This window comes from Heptranchias perlo, chromosome 25 (assembly GCF_035084215.1).
Source record: "Heptranchias perlo isolate sHepPer1 chromosome 25, sHepPer1.hap1, whole genome shotgun sequence".
In the NCBI taxonomy this organism is placed as follows: Eukaryota; Metazoa; Chordata; class Chondrichthyes; order Hexanchiformes; family Hexanchidae; genus Heptranchias; species Heptranchias perlo.
In genome coordinates, this window is record NC_090349.1 from 7,658,513 (window position 1) to 7,685,621 (window position 27,109).

Sequence of the window (27,109 nt, forward strand, 5' to 3'; positions counted from 1 at the left end):
TGCTGATTTTGGTGTAAATGCAGCACCAATTTGGCAGTATAACACCAAGTAGTAATTCCTCTGGAATCAGTACCCCTGCTCTGCTTACTGCATAACCCTCCAATATAAAAGGATCAAACTGCATTCACATTGTGCCATTTCCATTATTATTTCTACAGCCAACAAAACATGAATGATCTCCAGTCAATCTAGTTACTTACACAAACCTGAAGCCTCTTGAGTTGTAGGCTCATGCCCGTAATTAAGTTGAACATGTGGGCAGTTGGGTGAAGTGCACTGTGCAAGTCGAGTGTTCTGGTTATGGGAGCTCTAAGGAGCAAGAGTTCTACATGCCAAAAAAAACAGCCATGGACAACAAAAGAGGTAAAGGACAACATAAAACAAAAAGAAAAGACAGATAAAATTGCAAAAAAGCATACAAAGAGGCAAAATTAGCACAGATCCTGGAAACTGGGAGAGATACAAAGAGCAAAGGGTGGCAAAACACATAGTAAGAGCTACGAAAAGGGAATATGAAAAGAAACTTGCAAGGGCTATCAAAATCAACACAAAAAATGTTTACAATCATATTAGGAAAATGAGGATGGTCAAGAGCAATGTGGTCCCTTTAAAAGCTGATAATGGTGATATTGTAAATGAAAATAAGGAAATAGCGGACATATTAAACATTTATTTTGCGTCAGTATTTACAGTAGAGAAAGAGGAATAGCATGCCAGACACCCCAAGGAAACTAATTTTGAATCGGGGCAGGGACTCACCATAATTAATGTAAGCAAATTAACAGTAATGAAGAAAATAATGACACTAAAGAGTGACAAATCCCCAGGACCAGATGGTTTCCAATCCCAGAGTTTTAAAGAAAATAGATGAGAACATTGCAGATGCCATAACTATAATCTTCCAAAGTTCTCTTGATTCAGGAACCATTCCTTTAGATTGGAAAGTTGTACATGTCACTTTGCTATTTAAGAATGGTGGGAGAGAGAAACTGAGGAATTATAAATCAGTTAGCCTAACATAAGGAAGGGTATTGAAGAGTGAAGAGGATAGTTATAGACTTCAAGAGAATATAGACATGCTGGTGGCATGGGCGGACAGATGGCAGATGGACATGAATTTAGATTTGAGGTTAGGATCAGCTCAGCCACGATCTTATTGAGTGGCGGAGCAGGCTTGAGGGGCTGATTGGCCTACTCCTGCTCCTATTTCTTATGTTTTCTTATGTTCTTAAGTTTAACGTGGAACAATGCGAGGTGATGCATTTCGGTAGGAAAAATGAGGAGAGGCAATATAAACTAAAGGGCACAATTCTAAAAGGGGTAGAAGAACAGAGGGATCTGGAGGTATATGTGCACAAATCGTTGAAGGTAACAGGGCAGGTTGAGAAAGCGGTTAAAAAAGCATACAGGGTCCTGGGCTTTATAAATAGAGGCATAGAGTACAAAAGCAAGGAAGTCATGGTGAACCTTTATAAAACACTGGTTCGACTACAAGTGGAGTATTGTGTCCAGTTCTGGGCACCACACTTTAGGAAAGATATGAAGGCCTTAGAGAGGGTGCAAAGGAGATTTACAAGAATGATTCCAGGGATGAGGGACTTAAATTACGTGGATAGACTGGAGAGGCTGGGATTGTTCTTCTTGGAACAGAGAAGGTTGAGAGGAGATTTGATGGAGGTGTTCAAAATCATGAAGGGTCTAGACAGAGTAGGTAGAGAGAAACTGTTCCCATTGGTGGAAGGGTCAAGAACCAGAGGGCATAGATTTAAGGTAATTGGCAAAAGAACCAAAAATGACAAAAGGAAAACCTTTTTACGTAGCAAGTGGTTGAGATCTGGAATGCACTGCCTGAGGGGGTGGTGGAGGCAGATTCAATCATGGCCTTCAAAAGGGAACTGGATAAGTGCTTGAAATGAAAAAATGTCAAGGGCTACGGGGATAGGGCGGTGGAGTGGGACTAGCTGGATTGCTCATGCATAGAGCTGGTGGGGACTCGTTGGACTGAATGGCCTCCTTCCGTGCTGTAACTTTTTTATGATTCTAGGATTCTATCATTAAGGATAGAATGCCTGAACACCTTGAAAATTTTCAGCTGATCAGAGAGAGCCAACATAAATTTGTAGAGGGTAGGTCATGCCTGATGAACCTGATTGAATTTTTTGAAGAGATGACTAAAGTAGTGGACAGGGGAATGTCTATGGATGTTGTTTATATGGACTTCCAGAAGATATTCGATAAAGTCCCTCATAACTGACTGTTAGCTAAAGTTGAAACTTATGCAATTGAGGGCAAATTATTGTCCTGGTTAGGAAATTGGCTGAGCTGCAGGAGACAGAGAATAGGGATAATGGGCAGGTACTCAAATTGGTAGGATGTGCCTAGTGGTGTCCCACAGGGATCTGTGTTGGGACCTCAACTATTCACTGTATTTATTAACGAAATAGATGATGGGATAGAAAGCCACATATCCAAGTTTGCTGATGGCACAAAGATAGGCAGCATTGTAAGCAGTGTAGATGGAGGCATAAAATTACAGATATTACAGATATTAATAGATTGAGTGAATGGGCAAAATTGTGGCAAATGGATTTCAATATAGGCAAGTATGAGATCATCCACTTTGGACCTAAAAAGGATAGATCAGAGTACTTTTTAAATGGTGTAAAGCTTGAAACAGTGGAGGTCCATAGAGACTTAGGGGTCAATGTACACAGATCATTAAAATGTCATGGACAGGTACAGAAAATAATCAAAAAGGCTAATGGAATGCTGGCCTTTATATTTAGAGGACTAGAATACAAGGGGGTAGAAGTTATGCTACAGCTATACAAAGCCCTCGTTAGACCACACCTGGAGTACTGTGTTCAGTTCTAGGCACCACACCTTAGGAAGGATATATTGGCCTTGGAGGGAGTGCAGCATAGATTTACTACAATGATACCTGGACTCCAAGGGTTAAAGTATGAGGAGCGATTACACAAACTAGGGTTGTATTCCCTGGAATTTAGAGGATTAAGGGGTGATTTGATCGAAGTTTTCAAGATAATAAGGGGAACTGATAGAGTAGATAGAAAGAAACTATTTCCGCTGTCTAGGACTAGAAGATATAGCCTAAAAATTAGACCCAGGACTTTAGGAGTGAAGTTAGGAAACACTTCTACACACAAAGGGTGGTAGAAGTTTGGAACTCTCTTCTGCAAATGGCATTTGATGGTAGCTCAGTTGTTAATTTTAAATCTAAGATTGATAGATTTTTGTTAACCAACGGTATTAAGGGATTATGGGGCTAAGGTGGGCATATGGAGTTAGGTCACAGATCAGCCATGATCTCACTGAATAGCGGAACAGGCTCAAGGGGCTAAATGGCACTTGGGCGAACTGTATGGTTTAATAATACGAATCCACCCAGCCCCAATGGATTCAGTGCTCAGGGCCCCAAGAATTCTTAATCTGGCTGTGTTGTATCATAGAATCTTACAGCACATTAGGTAGCCTTTTGGCCCATTGTGCCTATGCCATCTCTATGAAAGAGCTATCCAATCAGTCCCACTCCCCTGTCTTAGCTGAAATCAAAATAAACTCAATGCAAACCAAATAATAGAGCCTAGCATCTTCGTGGCCCAGACGTTGCATTTACCAACACAGTCATCACTGCAATCTTTCAACAGACATTGCAGGACATCACTCAGTGACAATGTGGCTTTTACTCAAAAGATATGAAGCTGGTTATCTCTCGTCTGAGTAACAACTTAAAGCAATCATCCAATGCTGCAAACTCCAAATGGGAGAAATTTGAGGTCTTAAAATACTCCTGCGAAGGAATTTGAAGGAGTTAAGAAAACCCCGGAGTTTCTTTAAATAAGCCCCTCCTGTCCTGACGTCAGTGTTAGAAGCTAGAGACGCTGGTTGCCATAGAAGCTGCCAGCAGGCGGGTGTCCTCAGAGCTGGTGAGTGATTGCACCCAGTTACTTTTTTTTTTAATGCCATTAGTAAAAAGTTAACAGGTGCCATTGCCTTAGACCCCCTTTCAAAGGTAGGAGTTGGTGTATACTCCTGCCCCGAGTAATCTGCGGCCTTTTCCGGACGCGAAGTCGATACTTTGTCTATATTTTTCCTGCCGCTTGCTCTGATCTTTCTTTGATTTAATGCAGGAAATAATCAAAAGAATTCCACGCAGAAGGTAAAGGATGAATAACGGTATCTTATACGCCCCACCTGTCAGCAGGGACCGAGTGATCTCCAGATTCCCCAAGGTCATGGTTTGTCTTTATTTTTTTATGTGTTTCTACCACAAATGCTCCAGTTTGTGTGGTGCGGGAGATGACGTGCTGTTGGTCGAGGAGCCGGGCTGTTTTGGGTTGAAATGTAAATGTTACACAATGACAGCTGGGGTTTTGTTTTAAACGCTAGTAACACCAGCCATGGCAACAACAGGAGAAACGAGAAACTCAGGTAGTGCCAGCTACAGGGCGCTTCAGTCATCAAGGAGGGATGAAAGTTGACACGGGAATGGGGCAGCCATTGCTTTTTTTTTCTTTGAAAACTGGCTGATTTTATTTGAAAGCTCAGCAAGGCTGAAGTGAGTAGTCAGGAGTTGCTGATTCCTTTTACTAACCACCCCCCCCCCCCCGACATTCCTATCATTCCAAAAGTTATCATTAGCAAACCACAAAACTATTAGCCTACAGAGATAAATGATGTAACTTGGTTCTGACCACTTCAAATGTTACACTTCGATACACATGTAATTTTAGACCAAACAATCTGGTGTTCGACTGGTGTCATAAGTTTTTTTTTAAAATAAAAATTGAGCACCAAACGTCTGGTTTTTAAAATAGAATTAAGTTTTTTTTCAAATCTGTTGATAGTTGAGATGTGGTACAGACTCCCAGAGAAAGTAGTTGATTGATGGTCAATTAACACCTTTTAAAAGGAGCTGACTGGATATGAGCTAATAAGGGGGATTGAGGGTTAGAGAGGTATTAATAGCATTGCTTGATTTTTTAGAGTTAGAGGAAGGAACTTAGTGTTGCTTAAAGTACAGCATGGAGGGGAGTGCACAATATAATTATCACACTTGGACTTTGGATGGAGCAGGCTTGATGGATCCAATGGTCTCTTCTCACTATGGTCTTTCTTACAATTGGAGACATTAATGAATTGCCAGCTTCAGCAAATGAAATGTCAGAAGTCAAGACATGAACCCAGTCCAGCCACGACTTTGCTTCTTTCCCATCTGGTTTAAGATTAATTAAAAACATTGGTCCAGAATTTTCTGTAGCAGGGCATCTATTGGCATCTGCCATTAGTTAGACTTGCCCCCTGCACCCTTCAGCTCAAAACATTTTTGCCCACAAAGTTGCTGAAAGTGCGAGCTGATAACAGTGCAGCGAGAGAAACTGGGCATCTGGGACCAGGGTATCTCCTTAACCAATGCGATTTAAGGATTGGGAAATAAACACAGGAAGGACAGAGGAGGGTGAATTAAAGGGGGTGAATTCAATGTCAAATCAGGTACTGAAAGAGAAGGGAAGAAAGATTGGATAAAGAGACAGGAAGGAAAAGTTAGAAAAAAATTAAAAATTTGGACATTTTTAAAATCTCTGAAAAATCCAAAACCTGAAGGACTGAGACTCCACATTTGTCATTGTTAATTGTTGGTGCCAGAGAAGCTGATTGGCAGTAATTATCACATCATTAAAAGGGTACTTACACAAGACTTATTTTGTGTGGCGAGTTTAATAGGCAAATACAGCAAGTTCCTAAAAAGAACAGGGAGGCTAAGGGCAAGATGCCATTTTGTGAAGCTAACAGCCGAGCGTCGCAACTCAAACAGCAACTTTTGGATATTCACATTTAACCGCACATCTGCTTCTCACCTGAAGTTGCATCCATCTTTTCCTTACGTTCTTAGAACTCTATATTTAGAACACATGGAATTAATTAAGTGTGTGTTGAGGGGGGAGAGGGGAGACATTTATTCTGGATTCTTGTGCTATTTGCAGTGGCAGATGGGAACTAAATGACCAAGGATAGTGTTAAGACTGTGCAACGCATGCATTTGCTTGGTGAGCACCATTGGTCAGCTCCTCGGAATGCAGCCCCAGCTTCAGAGCCCCGTTGCCGTGACCTCCACGACATTCGAAATGTTGGAGCGTGCCAGAATCGCAGATTTAGCGGGTTCCACAATCAGTTGATGTTGGGTTTACGGAGGAGTGGGCACCGCACAGCGTCCTACACTCGCTGCTTCCCGGCTGTCAGCGGCTCCACTAAAGGCATTTCCAGTTTTGTAATAGTTGAAATCAATAGATACATTGAGCCAGAAATTGCTGGGAAGTCACGCCAATAGAATGTCGCATTAATGTCGCATGCCATTATTAATTAGTAAAATATCCAGTAATTTGCGGAGTAATAGAGATATGCCATGAGTTCCGATCCTCCGCAAATTACTGGACAATTTTTGCCACTTGGTCTTGCCATGAGGCTCCCCTTTGAGCTGAATGGCGATCGTTAAATTGCTGGATTTACAACATTATTACAAATCATTCCCACTGTAGCTATTTAGAGCTGGTAATTAATGTCGTAGAGGATCCTGTTAATGATGTGATTTATGGTCCTGACCTGAAACACAACCTTGGGATGCCCATAAATGTTCCCAATGATGCTGTGAAGTCTCTCTTCGGCAGGTAGTGAATTGTTCCTAGAGGTTTTTAAAAATTCTTTTTATCTGCCATGGCAGTATTTTTGTGCCAGTCCTGCCATCCACATTCCTGTTAGTGTGGGAAGACAATTTTCAGGATACAAAGCTGTTTCGGCACTATGAATTGGATCACTCATTCAAATGCAAACTAGATAAATTTCTTTCAGAAAATAACATTTTGGGATACAATAAATGAATAATTTGAGATATGATGTGGTAAGTGTAGCATGCTTGGGAGGAACAGCTGACTTTGGACCTATGGTTCCCAAAGCTCTCCACCACTGGGGTTTTCTTGGTGAGATTTCTGGGTCTGTTGTGGACTCATTGATAGGAGATTGATTGCTATGATTAGTCAATAACTCCATTATCATTGTGTCCTGCGACTACCAGAATGGTAGAAAGCGAATTAGATGGACCTTGGATTTTTTGGTCTAGCAATTCCTATTTTCCTATGAAAGCAGCGCAAAGGTGCACCCACTGGGTGTTCCACTATTCCAGATCATGATGGACAGGGCTGCTGGTTCTATACTTCATGGGTCAAGAATGTTTGTACATTTCGCTCACCTACCCTGCCATTCACTCATTAACTTCTCAAGGACCAATACAGCAATTCCCAAATACAACTGGATTACAATGTTCTCTTCTGCTTGTTATTTTTAATTTTGTTTCTAACTTTTCCTTTCTGTCTTTTTTTCTTTCTCTTAATCCACTCTGTTAGAATCATAGAATGGTTACAGCACAGAAAGAGGCCATTCGGCCCATCATGCCCATGTCGGCTCTCTGCAAGAGCAATCCAGTTAGTCCCCCCCGCCCTTTCGCCGTAGCCCTGCAAATTTTTTCTCTTCAAGTGCTTATCCAATTCCCTTTGAACTTATCCAATTCCCTCTCTTTATTCCTTTTTGTGTCTCTGTATTTTGTTTGACTCTAATTCACCCTGTTTCCTTCTCCATCTCTCGCTGTATTTCTTTCTCTATCCTTTTCTTTCATTGGTTAAGGTGATAATCCACTGGGCACAATATCATGAGGCCCCAGATGCGACATTGACATCGATGCACCTTTATTGGATTGATGTTCCAGCAATTTTCAGCGCAAGTATAGCGCGATGTCAATGGTGAGCATAAGTCCAATTAACAGCGTTCACCGCCAAACCCGCTGTTGCAGCAATTTCTGACCCATTATATATAAAAAGTTACAGTCATTGCAGCAATAGAGGGTAATAAGTTTCATTCATTCATTTATTTTTGTTCTTAGCAATTGTGACATATCTTCTAAACCTTAAATTTGGAGTGTAAGACTCTCGGGTTAAATTTTTACTCTTTTTTTTTATCTTTCCAGCTGCTATGCATTTTCTGTTTTTTTTTAGATTTCCAGTATTTTATCTCTAAACATATATTTATGTATTACACCAGTTGTTTTCTGTTATTTATGTAAGTTCTGCATCTTTGCTGAAACTATAAGAGACAGTGCACTTTCTGACATATATTTGTTGCACTATAAACCTTGTGAAGTTATTTGAAATCTCCTCCACCAGTAAACATTATTTCTTACCAAAAAAAAATTTAATGCGAGCCTGTTTGGGAATCGTCAAATGCGTATATTTTAAACCGTGGACTGAGCTACCTGCCATCTTAGATGCATCAAGTGAAAGGAGATTGCTGACCATTATCTGTCCAAGGATATTCAGAACGAATTGATTGAGATGATTGAAAATCTCGTCCTTCAAGCTCTAGTTGGTATTGTGGATCGTGAGTCTGCATGGTTCGTTGTGAGATTGACTCTGCAGCCAGAATTCAACTGGCAAAAAATTTATAGATCACCACATAGCCAGTAATGTAATTTGAGACTGAAAGTAACTCACTCATGAGTTATCCAGTCAGCTTTACTTATAGAGGGCTTTAAATCACATGCTTTAGCTGTCCATGACATGTCATGGGTTGAGATATTTGGTTTCTCACTGATACAAATGATACGAAGTTGATTATTTGTAGCATTTCTGTGACCCAGAGGTAGTGTAGCACTTAACTGTCACTAACTTATCTAATTTGGTAACTATTTTGTTGCAGTACCTCATGCAAACACGGTATGAGTAGAATTCCTGTTTTGAAACAGTGGGACATGAGAACTAATTCCTACATATAGAATCATACAGCACAGAAGGAGGCCAATTGTGCCTGTGCCTTCCAAGAGCTATCCAATTAGTCCCACTCCCCTGCTCTTTTCTCACAGCCCTGCTAATTTTTCCTCCAAGTATTTATCCAATTCCATTTTGAAAGTTACTATTGAATCTGCTTCCACCACCCTTTCAAGCAGTGCATTCCAGATCATAACATCTTGGTGCATTAAAAAAAAATTCTCTTCATCTCCCCTCTGGTTCTTTTGTCAATTATCAGCTGAGAGGGTTGTCCGTTGAGAGATTAAGTAGAATGGGCCTATACTCTCTGGAGTTTAGAAGAATGAGAGGTGATCTCATTGAAACATATAAGATTCTGAGGGGGCTTGACAGGGTAGATGCTGAGAGGTTGTTTCCCCTAGCTAGTGAGTCTAGAACTCAGGATAGAACTGGCATAGTCTCAGGATAAGGGGTCGCACATTTAAGACTGAGATGAGGAGGAATTTCTTCACTCAGAGAGTTATGACTCTTTGGAATTCTCTACCCCAGAGGGCTGTGGCTGCTGAGTCATTGAGTCTATTCAAGGCTGAGATAGATGGATTTTTGGACTCTAGGGGAATCAAGGGATATGGGTATCGGGCGGGAAATTGAGGCCAAAGGTCAGCCATGATCTTATTGAATGGTGGAGCAGGCTCAAGGGCCTTCTGGCCTACTCCTGCTCCTATTTCTTATTTTCTTCAAACCACGCGTGCAAATCACAATTTGAGGCTGGAAACTCTGACTGTGTCCATTATACCTCCCATGCGAATGTTATAGTGATTGACCGAGTGCTTATTCTAAAAATTGAAATTTTGATAACCTCAGCATGATGAGGTGAAAGTTAGAGACTTTGGTATGGCACAAGGCAAAAGACGTAGGTATTGCACCAGACCAAAGTCAATTCAGAAAAGGAATCTGGAGAAAGATATTCAGAGAATGACTGCAACAATAAGGAAATGAAGGGGTAGAAATCCGGCTTGAACGGTAGCGCAAAACAGGCGATGTTGCATGAACAGTCAATTGACTTCCATTGAAATGAATGGAACTGAATATCAAATGGGGCATATGACGGGTGGGGGATATAACAGGTGGCCAATGTTCATTGGCTTTTGATATCTGAATGAAGCAGAAACCATTCATAGGGCTCGATATTAGGAGGGAGGCGGGTTGCCAGCGGGGGCCGACTGGGCGCATGGGTAACCGCCCAGTAAAATCGGTGGGTTCCCCACGCGATCGCAGCCTAATTGAAGCCACTTACCTTGGCTTCCGGGTTTCACGCTGGAAAGCTGCGCAGCGGGCGGACTGCGATCCCGCATCATAGGCTGACAGCTGGAGGAGCCCTATTTAAAGGGGCAGTCCTCCACTGACTGATGCTGCAGAAAATAGGCAAAATTACAGCATGGAGCATCCCAGCTGCTCCCAGGTTTAATGATGCCTCACTCCAGGTCTTACTGGATGGGTTGAGGAGGAGGAGGGAGATCTTCCACCAGGAGGAAGTGGCCTGCCTCTGCCACCACAAAGGCCTGGGTCGAGGTGGCAGAGGAGGTCACCAGCACCACCAACACACCACGCACCTGCATACAGTGCAGGAGGCGCTTCAATGACCTTAGTAGGTCAGCCGAAGTGAGTACACTTACTCGTTCCCCTACACTCCGTCTGCCACATCACCGCCCCCACCCCACATCTCCTTCTGCACTGCCAGCACTACTCTATCACATCACTCCTCGCACCCACTCGAAGCTCATCCTCATCTTACCTGCACTTACTCACCTCGCCAGTACTCATCCCACCACTACCACTCAACCCAATCCTCATACAATCTCATGGCTCTATCTCATACTCACCCTCTGATGCATCTCTTTCACGGTCAGCTCCACCCAAGCTGCCACTACCTGTGCTGCAGCCACAGGGCATGCATCACATATGTGCAGTAGGAAGCGTAAGGCAAACATGTCGTGAGCATGAAAGGGATGCACAAGGGTGTTTGAGGGTTTGTCATGGTTTTTACTTTTATTTGATTTCTGATCAACTCACATTGCAAATTATATTGTCACCACTACTGCCACGTCTTTGCAAATCTTGTCTGGTGTGTGCAATAATGCCCTTTCCTGAGGATCACCATGAAGACGCACAACTGATGCCACCCATTGTGTCACTGCAGAGTGGGTGTAGGTGTATTTGCAGGGCTCTTTTGTGCAGACGACTGAGAGATGTCGGGGATGTCCCCGGTTGAACCCTGGAAGGATGCGGAGGAGAAGTTGTTGAGGGTAGTGATGACTTTGACAGCGACAGGTAAGATGATGATGCTCGGGCCAGCCGGGAGCGGCTTGGCATGAAGGAGGCTGCAGATGTGTCCGACTACTTGTCGAGTGACTCTGAGCCTCCATGTGCACTGCTGCTCAGAGGTCCAGGAAGCTGAGCCTCGGTCTGTAGACCCTGTGGCGAGGGTAGTGCCTTCTGCGATGCATCTCTCTCTGCGGTTGCCCTCCCTCCTGCTGTGCAGATGGATGTGTCACAGTACTGTGTTGTGGAGCTTCACGTGTGTGAGGTGGCTGGCGAGGCTGGTGATGCTATTCGTCCTTCGAGGAGGTCATGACTGCAGCTATGGCGGCCCCCATCCAGAAGATGTACGTTTGAGGGGGTCTGCAAGGTAGGTAAATGTGTCTGCACACCGGGGTTGAGGTTGCAAGTTTGTGAATTTTATTGTTAGGAGGAGGGTGGTGCAGGCCAAACTTTGTCCGAAGTGTTGGAATGGCCTCCTGCAATGAATGAGGGTCTCCCCCCGCACCTGTCAAATGGACCTTTGCAGCTGCCACAGGCTGGTGGCTGCAACACGTCCATTTCAACTGGGGGTGTTTTCCCCAGTACAGGAAACACTCTTAGTTTGGATGAAAATCCCACCCCTCCTAAAATATCCTACAAATCAGGTCTGCTAATGACCTGCACTATGAAATTAATTGCCTTAAGTCGGATCCCGCTGGTTTTAATTGCCGGCGGGAGTCCTGCATGCGGGGGCTGCGCGCTCATCTATGCGCGTCACTGGGGAACCCGGAAGTGGGCGGATTGGAGCCGGGCTCCGGACCTGCCCCAGGAATCCCTGATTTTTGGAGCCCCCCCGCCACGAACCCACCCGCTCGGACGTCTAAAAATCGAGCCCATTGTGTCTGATTAGAGTTTACAGATAAAATACTCATTGTTTTCTAAGGGACCACTAATTCAATTATCCCGGTAGAACAAAGCTACTGTACCCTAGCTGACACAAATATTGAATAGGCTAGCTGCTCTCATGTAGACAGCTTGTGGATGATTTTTGTCCGGCTACTGCCTTGTTTCCGCCTGTAAATAGGGTGATAGCAGAACGAAAATCAGGCGGAAAAAAGTCCGCTGGCTTACCATCCATTCAGATTTTCAAACCTTGATTTAAGTGGTCAGCGCTCCCACTGGACACAGGCGGGGGTCTAATTAAAGTATTCAAACATGGGATCCACTGGTATTGTCAGGACCCACAATGTCATATTCCTGTCAATCAGCAATGCCGCTGCTACTTCCTGAACCCGCCAGCAAACCAAGGTGGAACAAGTTGGGAGGCGACTACTTGTAAATGCTATTTGAAGGATTCCTTAGCTGCAGTCAGGGAAAGCCAGAGTCAGGTCTAGCACTCATTTTCTGTCTTCAGTCTCTTGAGCACATGGATCCTTTAAAGGCTTCCATGAATTCAGTGCCTTGCTGCTAAATGTGCTCATGAAATTTCCCTGCCACTAAACTCTGATACTTTGTTTATCCCCAGCCCTCCCCTTTAAGGTGCTGCTGCAGAGCCATGATGAGCACTTGCCTTATCAGATTTCCTTCTCTCCCAAATGACGAATTGCCTATAAGCAGCGCCATTAGTGCTGGCAACTCATCTATTCTATTTAAATAAGGCCCAACCACCAAAATTGATTGGGCCTCCTGCTGATGCCTTCAGGTGAGTGAGGCAGGCCCACCGCCTGCCCGATCAGCGCTCCACGCCATAATCGACCCCGTTGTGTCTCATAAAAACAGGATAGTCTTTCAACACTTTTGTCACAGTCAATAGAACTCCCTTCAAGATACAGACAAACAATACAAATTTTTAATTTGCATTAATCTCTCTGTCTAAAGTCATGTTAAAAAGACTTAGTACTGAAATATTCTCTATGTGACATATGATTAAGCTCTGTTTCCATCAAATCACAAGTCAACTAAACGATGCGCCCTTATCCTTAGTTGTGGCCAAGATGCCTGCCACCAGGAAAAGTAGGTGAAGGAAAAATTAGCCCTCCACAATATGTCAACCCCAGTCCATCACCGGCATCTCCACATCACAATATGACAGGTCAAGTTCATTTCATTGCAAATTAAACTAATAGGTGGATAGAATAAGAATGATCACATCTCGGGGTTCAGATGACGAGCATCTTTCTCTTTCTCTCAAGCTTTCGCTCTTTCTATTTATATCCTTATCTGAACACGTCAATAATGTTCTCATTCTCTCATAATTACTCTCACTCACCAATTCTCTTTATTTTTCTATGGCAAGAATCACAATTATGTATTTTGCTGCATTCTCCACTCTTCACTTCAATTCCAGCCAATCATACAGCAATTGGCACACACTTGAGATTTGAAGCTTTTGTATTTTTTTTTTGTTCTCTTCCTAATGGAAAAATCAATTATTGGTCAGAACAGCTTTGAGAATGAATTCTTTGCGGTACTATCACTGAATGATTAGACCATGAATTAGACCAGAATTAAACCCTTTTGTGTACTGAAGGATTTGTTCATCTTTTGGACCTGTACAGAAAGAATCCCTGCAAATTTCTCATATTCTTTAGAAATGCAGAGACATGTTCAAACCCCTCAAAGTCAGCTGACCACTCATCATTTTTGAGGATGGTCCTCAATTTAATGCCCATATTTCAAGAACCTGAGTGTTTTGCAACTGTTCATCATTTTCATTACCTGCAACCTTTTATTCTACACTCCAAAGGCCAAATAATGATCACCCAATGTGCATCTTTTCTCCCCTTCAAACTTCGTTTTTAATTCTCTGCATTTAGAATTTCCCATCTCACGCTCTCAACAGGCCAGGAGCGTTCGCTGATAATCTACTCTCTGGATTGATATAAAATCTACTTTCTAGCCTTTCATTTGGTACTCTCAGCAGGATGCTAACTCATCTGCCAACTGTGTGCACTCTGCCTCTGTTTAAGTAGGTTTTTCTATTTACATTAATTATTATATTTTATATTTGTTTTTATCTTCCTATAAAATCTTCCTGTGCCACGCATCTTCCCTTGGCAACAGGATAAATGAAAGTGATACTGTATCATTGCCCTCTAGGGCTGATTGAGAATAGCCCGCCTGCTTAGCTATATTTATGTCTCTCTCTTACTTTCCTTCCTTCTTATGAAGAAGTGCTCAGCAGCACCCCGTGAATGACCTGAGTGTGCATCTTTTTTTTTTCCTTCCTCCTTGTGAGGAAATGTCTGGTACCTCCATGACACTATGGCTGAAATTGGTAACTCAGCTTGTAGGAAATCATTGGCACTAAACAATGTCCAACTATCCTCTGACACAGTACATTGGGCACCATGCTGCCCTGTTCACAGTAATCATAGTATAAAAGTGTTTATTTACTCAGTCCTGCCGTGGTTAAAGGTACAGCACTATAATAATTGGAATGTTGCATAAAAACCTTTGATGCCATTTATCAGAAACAATCCGTAAGATCAAAGGGATCTCCCTTTCTGTATTAAAATGGATTGTTATGGATCATGCCACCAAGGAATCCGCTGCAAGATTTGATGAGATTTAAGCTTTTGTATCAGGAATGAAATGGCTGTCCGTTCAGGTTTAGTGATTCAGGCTGTTGTGTGCCCTGAATTGGTAATTCTTCCCTGCTAAGTCTGCATTTTGCTACTGTTTTTCAGTCACACATAAGGTCACCCAAAAGTCTTTCTGTGTCATTGGTAAGGTTCAAAGCTGAACTGGCAGTGGGCGTTTTCCAAGCGGATCAATAAGAATGTTGGAAAGTAGGCATAAGTAATGTTACTGGACCTGTTGAGTTCTCATGTGAATTCTTGTGGTTTTGAAAGGGGATGTCTTTAAAGCAGTTAGGTATTGGTATTTTGTACTCTTTATATCATTATGTGATCAGTTTAATAATCTTTTTGTGTATTCTCAACTTCCCCTCCCCAGCACAATAACTTCTTTTCAATTTTATTTATTGACATTTTTTTTGTAAATGAAGTGCTTGTCAAAATTCGGATTATTGGTGCCGGGGAATGGAACATTTTGCATTTTGGGCACTCCGTGTCAGCATCACCCTGACCCAAGTCAGGTATAATGCAGTTAGATGTAGATTGAATTGCCCAAAGAGCCACTGTGCCCAGAAACATGCCATAACCCTAAATTCAGAAGTGGGATATTTTCTCATGTTCCACATCAGCCTTTCTGAATGAGATTCCCAATTGGACAAAAAACTTGCATTTATATTATACCTTATCACATCTTTCAAATACAAAGCAGATCACACAGTGAATTACTTTCAAATTCTGTTTAAATTTGGAGCCAAGTTAGGGGAAGTTGCCCACTAGGAACTGGATTGAGATAGCACAAACTCATTGAAGAACATAAGAACATAAGAAATAGGAGCAGGAGTAGACCATCCGGCCCCTCAACCTGCTCTGCCATTCAACAAGATTATGGCTGATCTTCTACCCCAACGCCATTTTCCTGCACCATCCCCATATCCCTTGATGCCTTTAATATCTAGAAATCTATTGATCTCTGTTTTGAATGTACTCAATGACTGAGCCTCCACAGCCCTCTGGGGTAGAGAATTCCAAAGATTCACCACCCTCTGTGAAGAAATTTCTCCTCATCTCAGTCCTAAATGGCCTACACTTTATTCTGAGACTGTGACCCCTGGTTCTAGATTCCCCAGCCAGGGGAAACATCTTCCTTGCATCTACCCTGTCGAGCCCTGTAAGGATTTTGTATGTTTCAATGAGATCACCTCTCATTCTTCTAAATTCGAGAGAATACAGGCCTAGTCTACTCAATCTCATACGACAGTCCTGCCATTCCAGTAATCAGTCTGGTGAACCTTCGTTGCACTCCCTCTATGGCAAGTATATCCTTTCTTAGGTAAGGAGACCAAAACTGTACACAATACTCCAGGTGCGGTCTTACCAAGGCCCTATATAATTGCAGTAAGACGTCTTTACTTCTGTACTCAAATCCTCTTGTAATAAAGGCCAACGTACCATTTGTCTTCCTAGTTACTTGCTGTACCTTCATGTTAGCTTTCAGTGACTCATGTACAAGGACACCCAGGTCCCTTTGAACATAAACATTTCCCAATATCTTACCATTTTAAAAAAATACTCTGCATTTCTGTTTTTCCTACCAAAGTGGATAACTTCACATTTTTCCACATTATATTCCATCTGCCATGTTCTTGCCCACTCACTTAGTCTGGCTATATCCCCTTGAAGCCTCTTTGCATCCTCCTCACAACTGACATTCCCACCTAGTTTTGAATAATCAGCAAATTTAGAAATATTACATTTGGTCCCCTCATCCAAATCATTGATATAGATTGTGAATAGCTGGGGCCCAAGCACCGATCCCTGAGGTACCCCACTAGTCACAGTCTGCCAACCTGAAAAAGACCCAATTATTCCTACTCTCTTTTCTGTCTGTTAACCAATTCTCAATCCATGCCATTATATTGCCCCCAATTTCATGTGCTCTAACTTTGTTCACCAATCTCCTGTGTGGGACCTTATCGAAAGGCTTCTGAAAATCCAAATACACCACATCCACTGGTTCCCCCTTACCTATTCTACTAGTTACATCCTCAAAGAACTCCAATAGATTTGTCAAACATGATTTCCCTTTCATAAATCCATTGTTGACTCTGCCAAATCCTATTATGATTTTCTAAGTGTCCTGTTATCATATCCTTTATAATAGATTCTCTCATTTTCCCTACTACTGATATCAGGCTAACAGGTCTGTAGTTCCCTGTTTTCTCCCTCCTTCCTTTCTTATTCCTGTACTCAAATCCTCTTGTAACATGTGGAAATCTTTTTTAAGCCCAGCTTTTCCTGGGCTGAGCAAAAGTAGGGTATTTGTCCACAAACTGGGAGAAGGAAGGAGAATTGCCTCGGCTGCTCCTATACTCCTTTGAATGGACAGAAACAGAGTGTCTCTGGCTTCTCTCTCTCTCACACAGAGGGCTGCCTGTATTTCACATTCAAGTCCTTTTCAATGGCATTTCTTCATGTTGTTAAAATGAGGGCTTCGATCCAGCAAGGTATCATCTGACACATCAGCAAGGTGGGACCAAATGGAATCTGTACGAAGAGGGAAAGTGGGGAGGGATGGGAGAGAAGTCAGCTCAAGCTGTTCTTGCACTCTTCCTAGAAGTCAATAACAGAATGGCATTAGTAGATATTCAGTAGAGAGTTGGCAGTAGGTTAGAGCTGGTACATGGCCCATGAGAGCAAACACTTCTTGTTTTTCACATACAGTGAATTTAATTGTTAAAAGCCACTTGTTGAATATGAAGAAAGTCGCCCGGTAGCTGGCTTTTTTGCTTCCGTCAACTATTCATTTACGTCTGTGACTCTTAAGGAATCTGAAAATATGTTCCAGTGGAGAATATCATTGCTCAAAACCTAATCTACATTATGAGCAGCACACACAAAGACCACAGAAATTGTATGCAGATAGGCAAAGTGGCCCCCATCATTTCAAGCTCATTAGGTAATCAGGATGCAACACTGCCATTTAAATTAGGCCCCCACTCCTCTGGGGTGGGCGGCCTTCCCGTACCTGAAGTCAGGTAAGTAAAAATGGTGAGGAGCGGGAACGTTGTTGGGAATACCACAAGATCTCCGCTCTCTCCTTTTCTCCCCCCCCCCCCCCCCCCCCACCACCACCACCCAGCCTGCAACGTTCCCACTGGTCAGGTGGGGTTAAAATTTATTCAATCATCTCCATTGCCCAACACTGGTTATGACTGTGATTGATTGTTGAGAGTGTTCACTTGTGCTGAGTCCACATTACTTTTTGGCATTAACTGTATGCTTTAGCACTGTTTTTAGTCCCCTTTTATTGCCTTGCAACTGTTTGCTGACTCTTTCCGATGGGAAAATGGGATGATCAAGATAGTCTTTCTTCATTTGGAATTATGTGCCCTGAATTCTATCTCCTGATCCAATGCATAGATTGGAGTATCGAACTACTGCCCCATGGGGTTGGAGAAGTATAAGGGTTCAAATTGGGTTGCTAACACCAGTGTAGCATTAGAGTAGCTGGGCAGGGGTCGCTAATGTTAGAAATAACCTTGCTGAATAATCTGAATCAAGGCGCTCCCTGTTAAAGCCATCCACATAAATGCACAGATATCTGGGACAAAAATGTTCCTTACTTGACTGGACACTGACAGTAATCTATTTTTAATCTTGCTGCAGTTTTACAGACCTGAAGCTTGTCTCCAGTTTAAGGATCAGTTCCATGTTCAAGTTAAATATGCCTGCCAAGAGCGACAAACCAGAAATGTCGGGTAAGTAATTTGAGACATGCAGTGAAAGATATCAGAGACTTGGTTCAGTCAGATTTGTTAGAGAATAATTTAATTAAGAGATACAGTGTTTCTTCTGTTGACTCATGTAGCTTGAGTTTAAGGAAAGGGGCTAGTTGATGAATTACTCTATTCTTTTAATCTTTGTAGGCATTACCTGCTCAACAATTACTCTGCTGAATAAATGGGAGCTTTATTTGAGTTGAGTAACCAATATCAAGTTACTTTAAAGGCTGAGGCACTCTTAACATAATACTGAGCAGATAATGTGACTGGGTTATTTATTAAGGAATGATGTTTTTATATGTTGAATTGGATATATACTTGAAAAGGTAAAATTTGCAGGGTTACAGGGAAAGAGCGGGGGAGTGGGAACATAGGAACAGGAGTAGGCCATTTAGCTCCTTGAGCCTGTTCTGCCATTCACTGATATCATGGCTGATCTGTGACCTAACTCCATATACCTGCCTTAGCCCCATATCCCTGAATGCCTTTGGTTAACAAAAATCTATCAATCTCAGATTTAAAATTAACAATTAAACTAGCATCAACTACTGTTTGCGGAAGAGAGTTCAAAACTTCTACCACCCTTTGCGTGTAGAAATGTTTCCTAACTTCACTCCTGAAAGTCCTGGCTCTAATTTTTAGGCTATGCCCCCAGTCCTAGATTCCCCAGCCAGCCCAAATAGTTTCTCTCTACCTACCCTGACAGTTCCCCATAATATCTTGAGAACTTTGATCAAATCACCCCTTAATCTTCTAAATTCCAGGGAATACGACCCTAGTTTGTATAATCTCTCCTCATAATTTAACCCCTGGAGTCCAAGTATCATTCTGATAAATCTACGCTGCATTCCCTCCAAGGCCAATATATTCTTCCTAAGGTGCCTAGAACTGAACACAGTACTCCAGGTGTGGTCTAACCAGCACTTTGTATAGCTGTAGCATATTGTTAATTTATTGACATATTATGTTAATTGACATAAATTACATGCCACAATTAACACTACCCCCTTGTATTCTAGTCCTCTAGATATAAAGGCCCGCATTAGCCTTTTTGATTATTTTCTGTACCTGTCCATGACATTTTAATGATCGATGTACATATGATATGGCCCCCTAAGTCTCTTTGGACCTCCACTGTTTTGAGCTTTTCACCATTTAAAAAGTACTCTGATCTATCCTTTTTAGGTCCAAAGTGGATGACTTCACACTTGCCTACATTGAAATCCATTTGCCACAATTTTGCTCATTCACTTAATCTATCAATATCGCTCTGTAATTTTCTGCTTCTGTCTACACTATTTACAACATTGCCTATCTTTGTATCGGCAAAGTTGGATATACGGCTTTCTATCCTGTCATCTAAGTCATTAATAAATACAGTGAATAGTTGAGGCCCCAACACAGATCCATGTGGGGCACCACTAGTCACATCCTGCCAATATGAGTACCTGCCCATTATCCCTACTCACTGTCTCCTGCCGCTCAGCCAATTTCCTAATCGGGTCAATAATTTGCCCTCAATTCCATGAGCTTCAACTTAGCTAACAGCCTCTTATGAGGGACTTTATCGAATGCCTTTTGGATATCCATTTAAACAACATCCATAGACTTTCCACTGTCCACTACTTTAGACACCTCTTCAAAAATTCAATCAGTTCGTCAATTTTCAAGGTGTTCTGTCACTCTTTCCTTAATTATAGACTCTAGTAATTTCCCGACAACAGTTATTAGGCTAACTGGTCTATAATTCCCTGGTTTCCCTCTCTCGCCTTTCTTAAATAGTGGAGTGACATGTGCAATTTTCCAATCTAAAGGAATGGTTCCCGATGGAAACCATCTGGCCCTGAGGATTTATTACTCTTTATAGTGCCATTATTTTCTTCATTACTGACTAATTGGATAGTTCTTTCAAAGAGCTAACACAGGCACAATGGGCTGAATGGTCTCCTTCTGTACTGTAAGATGCTATGCTTAATAACATCTACTTTCAAAGCATCTGTTGTGTCTTGAGAAAATCATTTTTTTTTAGAAAGCTTTTCATGGAGGGATGAGTGGTTTACTGAGTTATCAACCAACCTTTTCACCTCTGGGATCCAGCCCTGCTGATCAGATGACAGTGCTTTCTCTCTGACTGTTCAGAAGCTCGCTTTGTGGAGGATCCTTACACTGATGTCTCCTTCCAAAGTTTTGCTTTTGTTTTTTCTTGTTTTTTTTCTACAAAGATGTTTAACTGTGCGAAAAGCTCAGAACTTTTACTTGTCCTTTTTTTTTTCTAATTGAGCTTCATTTTTAAATACAAGGTTGTCTTTCATTCCTGTTTCTGTCATCCTGGAAACCAGTTACCATTTTGAAATAAAACTTGGTTCAATTTGTGTTGTGGCTGCATCTGATTCCTTAGCAGAAAATGAGCTTACAGTAATCACACCAGAAGTAGGTTTACAACTTATCACCAAAATAAGCAAAAGTAACAGCCTCACTCTTTCTTTCTTTCCCATGAACTGTTTGGCATTGCAATGAAGCACATTACTTGGGTCAAGTTAATTTAGGAGTACTTTTTTTAACCAATATTTGGGCATGTTTATGCTTATAGCAGTTTTGCTAAAAAAATATTAATATTAATACTAATACATTTCACTTGCATAAGATCTTTAACATAATGAAAAGCCGCAGGACACTTCATAAAGCGGGGGGGTCGGAGCTGAGCAGGAATTAGGAGGATGCCCAAAGGCACAATCGAAAAAGTAGGTATTCTGGAAACCTTTTTGAACGTGTAGGGAGGTGCTAAGGCGGAGGGGTCTAATATAGGGGTGAGGTGCAGGAAGCAGGACGTAGAGTAGACAGGGGATAAAGAGTGGAAGGTGCAAGCAGGAACAAAAGCTAATCCACTTAACAGTGAAGCTTTGTTGTGTCGTTGCCCCTACAGACTCAAAATGTCAAAGGTGGTGGTGGTTGGGGACCTATATGTTGGGAAGACGTGCCTTATTAACAGGTGAGTGTTTACTTATTTCCCTTTATTATGATAAACTGCATCTGAGGCAAATCTAATGTGTTTAAATTGCATAGACGCCAAGGTTCCAATATTCACAGGGAGGCGGGAAAGGAGTGGGGTTGGGGGAGCATTTCGTAGCGACTGGGAAACCTGGGTAACACGGTGGTCCTGCCGAATTTAATGGCAGGACCTCATTTTAAAAAAAAATTTCTGTTCCTCGGCTGGTAGCCAGATGGTGAGGTCATGGATGGAAGGTTGGAGGTGAGATCGTGGGGGGTTAAAATTTCCCCCAATGTAATTTTTCTGCAGTTAAAGATAAAAAGAAAATAAATTCATGAAGGACCATATGAATAATTACTTCTTGGAGTACAGTGACTATTGTTTATAAGCAAACATGGCAACCATTTTACACACAGGAACATCCCAAAGAAAGAGAATTTGCATTTATATAGCACCTTTTCATGACCTCAGGACGTCCCAAAGTGCTTCACGTCCAATTAAGTACTTTTGAAGTGTGGCCAATATTGTAACATAGGGAAATACGGCAACCAACTTCCGTACAGCAAGATCCCACAAACTGCAATGAGATAAATGACCAGATAATCTGTTTCAATGATGTTGGTTGAGGGATAAATGTTGGTCACAACACTGTGATAATTCCCCTGCTCTTCTCTTCTTTGTATAGTACCATGGGATCATTTACATCCACCTGAGAGGACAGCTGGGGCCTGGGTTTAATGTCTCATCCTAAATACGGCACCTCTGACAGTGCAACACTCCCTCAGTACTGCACTGAGGTGACAGCTTAACTTGATTGTTCTAGTCTCATGAGTGGGGCTTGAACCCGTGACCACCTGACTCAGAGTCAAGAGTGCCACCATTGAGCCAAGGCTGACACAAACCGCAATGAGATAAATGAATGGTTTCTTTTGGAGGTAGCTGAAGGAGGAATGGTCACCAGGACACCTTCTTCAAATATGACCCTGGGATCTTTAAACCCACTTGATCAGGAAGGCAGATTATTGTTTTAACGTGCCTGGCACCTATGATGATCCAGCCCTTGCTCACAATTACGCTGGAGTGTTAGCATAAGAACATAAGAACATAAGAAATTGGAGCAGGAGTAGGCCAATCGGCCCCTCGAGCCTGCTCCGCCATTCAATAAGATCATGGCTGATCTGATCCCAACCACAAATCGAAAGAACACAAGAAGTCGGAGCAGGACCCGGCCACATAGCCCCTGGGCCCTCTCCGCCACCCACAGGGCATTGACCGATCCGAACTCAGCTTCATGTCCAATTTCCTGCCCGCTCCCCATAACCCCTAATTCCCTTTACTTCTAGGAAACTGTCTATTTCTGTTTTAAATTTATCTAATGATGTAGCTTCCACAGCTTCCTGGGGCAGCAAATTCCACAGACCGACCACCCTCTGAGTGAAGAAGTTTCTCCTCATCTCCGTTTTGAAAGAGCAGCCCCTTATTCTAAGATTATGCCCCCTAGTTCTAGTTTCACCCATCTTTGGGAACATCCTTACTGCATCCACCCGATCAAGACCCTTCACAATCTTATATGTTTCAATAAGATCGCCTCTCATTCTTCTGAACTCCAATGAGTAGAGTCCCAATCTACTCAACCTCTCCTCATATGTCCGCCCCCTCATCCCCGGGATTAACCGAGTGAACCTTCTTTGTACTGCCTCGAGAGCAAGTATGTCTTTTCTTAAGTATGGAGACCAAAACTGTATGCAGTATTCCAGGTGCGGTCTCACCAATACCTTATATAACTGCAGCAATACCTCCTTGTTTTTATATTCTATCCCCCTAGCAATAAAAGCCAACATTCCGTTGGCTTTCTTGATCACCTGCTGCACCTGCATACCAACTTTTTGATTTTCTTGCACTAGGACCCCCAGATCCCTTTGTACTGCAGTACTTTCCAGTCTCTCGCCATTAAGAAAATAACTTGCTCTCTGATTTTTCCTGCCAAAGTGCATAACCTCACATTTTCCAATATTATATTGCATCTGCCAAATCTCCGCCCACTCACCCAGCCTGTCTATATCCCCTTGCAGGTTTTTTATGTCCTCCTCACTCTCTACTTTCCCTCCCATCTTTGTATCATCTGCAAATTTTGATATGTTGCACTCGGTCCCCTCCTCCAAATCGTTAATATAGATTGTAAAGAGTTGGGGACCCAGCACCAACCCCTGTGGAACACCACTGGTTACTGGTTGCCAGTCCGAAAATGAACCATTTATCCCAACTCTCTGCCTCCTGTTCGATAACCAATCCTCCACCCATGCCAGAATATTACCCCCAATCCCGTGATTTTTTATCTTAAGTAATAATCTTTTATGTGGCACCTTGTCGAATGCCTTCTGGAAGTCTAAATACACTATGTCCACTGGTTCCCCTTTATCCACCCTATACGTTATATCCTCGAAGAACTCAAGCAAATTTGTCAGACATGACTTCCCCTTCATAAAGCCATGCTGACTTTGTCCTATTAAATTATGCTTATCTAAATGTTCCGTTACTGTCTCCTTAATAATAGACTCCAAAATTTTACCCACCACAGATGTTAAGCTAACTGGCCTATAATTTCCAGCCTTCTGCCTACTACCCTTTTTAAATAACGGTGTTACATTAGCAGTTTTCCAATCTGCCGGGACCTCTCCTGAGTCCAGGGAATTTTGGAAAACTATCACCAAAGCATCCACAATCCCTACTGCCACTTCCCTCAAGACCCTAGGATGGAAGCCATCAGGTCCAGGGGATTTATCCGCCTTGAGTCCCATTATTTTACTGAGTACCATCTCCTGAGTGATTTTAATCGTATTTAGCTCCTCCCCCCCCGAGAGTCCCCTGTTTGTCCAGTGTTGGGATATTCTTAGTGTCCTCTACTGTAAAGACTGAAACAAAATATTTGTTCAGCATTTTTGCCATCTCCATGTTTCCCACCATTAATTTCCCGGTCTCATCCTCTAAGGGACCTATGTTTGCCTTAGCCACCCTTTTTCTTTTTATATAACTATAGAAACTCTTGCTATCTGTTTTTATATTTTTTGCTAATTTCTTTTCATAATCTAACTTCCCTTTCTTAATCAATCCTTTAGTTACTTTTTGCTGTCTTTTGAAGAATTCCCAATCTTCTATCCTCCCACTAAGTTTGGCTACCTTATATGTCCTTGTTTTTAGTCGGATACTATCCTTGATTTCTTTACTTAGCCACGGATGGCTGTCATTTCTTTTACACCCTTTTTTCCTCAGTGGAATATATTTATTTTGAAAGTTGTAAAATAACTCCCTAAATGAACACCACTGCTCATGTACCGTCTTACCCTTTAATCTATTTTCCCAGTCCACTTTAATCAATTCCGCTCTCATACCATCATAGTCTCCTTTATTCAAGCTCAGTACGCTTGTTTGAGAATCAACCTTCTCACCCTCTAATTGGATATGGAATTCAACCATGTTGTGGTCGCTCGTTCCAAGGTGATCCTTAACTAGGACATTATTAATTAATCCTGACTCATTACACAGGACCAGGTCCAAGGTTGCCTGCCCCCTTGTAGGATCAGTTACATACTGCTCAAGAAATCCATCCCTGATGCACTCAATGAACTCGTCCTCAAGGCTGCTCTGCCCAATTTGATTTGTCCAGTTAATATGATAATTAAAATCCCCCATAATTATGGCTGTTCCCTTATTACATGCCCCGACTATCTCCTGATTAATACTTCTTCCAGCAGAGTTGCAACTATTAGGAGGCCTATATACTACGCTCACTAATGTTTTTTTTCCCTTATTATTCCTTATCTCCACCCAAACTGTTTCATTATCTTGATGCTTTGTCCCAATATCATTTCTCTGTATTACAGTGATTCCTTCCTTTATTAACATAGCCACCCCACCTCCCCTTCCTTCCTGCCTGTCCTTCCTGATTGTTAAATACCCTGGCATATTTAATTCCCAGTCGTTGTCACCCTGCAGCCATGTTTCTGTAATGGCCACAAGATCATACCCATACGTAGTTATTTGTGCCGTTAACTCGTCCATTTTATTACGAATGCTACGTGCATTCAGATAAAGAACTTTCAAATCTGTTTTGTGACGCTTAGTTCCTGCTTTTTCCTTTTTTAACACTTTACCTATTACTCCATACCTTCTGTCCCTTCCTGTTACGCTTTCCTCTCTCTCCCTGCTCAGGTTCCCAACCCCCTGCCACTTTAGTTTAAACCCTCCCCAACAGCACTAGCAAACACTCCTCCTAGGACAGCAGTCCCGGCCCTGCCCAGGTGCAGACCATCCGGTTTGTACTGGTCCCACCTCCCCCAGAACCGTTTCCAGTGTCCCAGGAATTTGAATCCCTCCCCATTGCACCATTCCTCTAGCCACGTATTCATTTGAAATATCCTCCTATTTCTACTCTGACTCGCACGTGGCACTGGCAGCAATCCTGAGATTACTACCTTTGAGGTCCTATTTTTTAATTTACCTCCTAACTCCCTATATTCTGCTTTTAGGACCTCATCCCCTTTTTTACCTATATCGTTGGTGCCTATGTGCACCACGACAGCTGGCTGTTCGCCCTCCCCCTCCAAAATGTTCTGTAGCCGCTCCGAGACATCCTTGATCCTTGCACCAGGGAGGCAACACACCATCCTGGAGTCTCGGTTGCGGCCGCAGAAACGCCTGTCTATTCCCCTTACAATTGAGTCCCCTATCACTATAGCTCTGCCACTCTTTTTCCTCCCAGCCTGTGCAGCAGAGCTACCCGTGGTGCCAGGAAGTTGGCTGCTGCTGCCTTCCCCTGATAAGTCATCCCCCCCAACAGCATCCAAAGTGGCATATCTGTTTGAGAGGGGGATGGCCACAGGGGACCCCTGCACTACCTGCCTGCATCTCTTACTCTTCCTGGTGGTCACCCATTCACTTCCTGCCTGTATACCCTTTACCTGCGGTGTGACCAACTCGCTAAACGTGCTATCCACGAGTTTCTCTGCATCGCGAATGCTCCACAGTGAGTCCACCCGCAGCTCCAGCTCCGAGATACGATCGGTCAGTAGCTGCAGGTGGACACACTTCCCGCACACATGGTCGGCAGGGACACTGGTAGTGTCCATGACTTCCCACATCTTGCAGGAGGAGCATATCACGGGTGCGAGGTCTGCTGCCATGACTTGCCTCAGCTTAGTTACCCCTTTTAAATTACGTTGAAATTAGAAAATGTTAACTATACTAGGGACCTAGGTTCACTTAAAAAAAAACACTATCTGCTATAAAACCTGCAGATCTTCCCTTTCTTATTACTTTACTTACAGTAAAATGGTAGAAATACTCACCTGAACCTACTCACCAATCAGCTGCCTCCCCTGTGCCGCGTCACTTTCTGACTGGTGACGTCACCCTGAACTCTGCCGCTGGTCTCAGAGTCTCGCTCTCAGAGTAAGCTCTGGTCTCGCTCTCTCCCGCCGCTCACCGACTGAACTCTCGCTCTCTCCGCGCTGTTTATATCCCCGCTCTGGTCTCGCTCTCTCCCGCTGCTCACCGACTGGACTCTCGCTCTCTCCGCGCTGTTTATATCTCCGCTCTGGTCTCGCTCTCTCCCGCCGCTCACCGACTGGACTCTCGCTCTCTCCGCGCTGT

At 42.8% G+C, this 27,109-nt stretch overlaps 1 protein-coding gene across 3 annotated transcripts in view; it reads left to right on the forward strand.

Annotated features, from left to right (window-relative positions):
- rab36 (RAB36, member RAS oncogene family) overlaps nt 1–27,109 on the forward strand; it is a 77,956-nt gene that overhangs the window by 26,180 nt on the left and 24,667 nt on the right. Inside the window, exons 1-4 of one of the 3 annotated variants that reach the window (XM_068005522.1) lie at nt 3,891–3,947; nt 4,152–4,253; nt 18,356–18,447; nt 21,395–21,460. In XM_068005522.1, the coding sequence (XP_067861623.1) occupies nt 4,188–4,253; nt 18,356–18,447; nt 21,395–21,460 (224 nt within the window). In that variant the 5' untranslated portion in view covers nt 3,891–3,947; nt 4,152–4,187. Of the gene's footprint in view, nt 1–3,890; nt 3,948–3,970; nt 4,034–4,151; nt 4,254–18,355; nt 18,448–21,394; nt 21,461–27,109 lie in introns of those variants that run through there. The other 2 variants (XM_068005523.1, XM_068005524.1) reach the window with 2 other exon arrangements.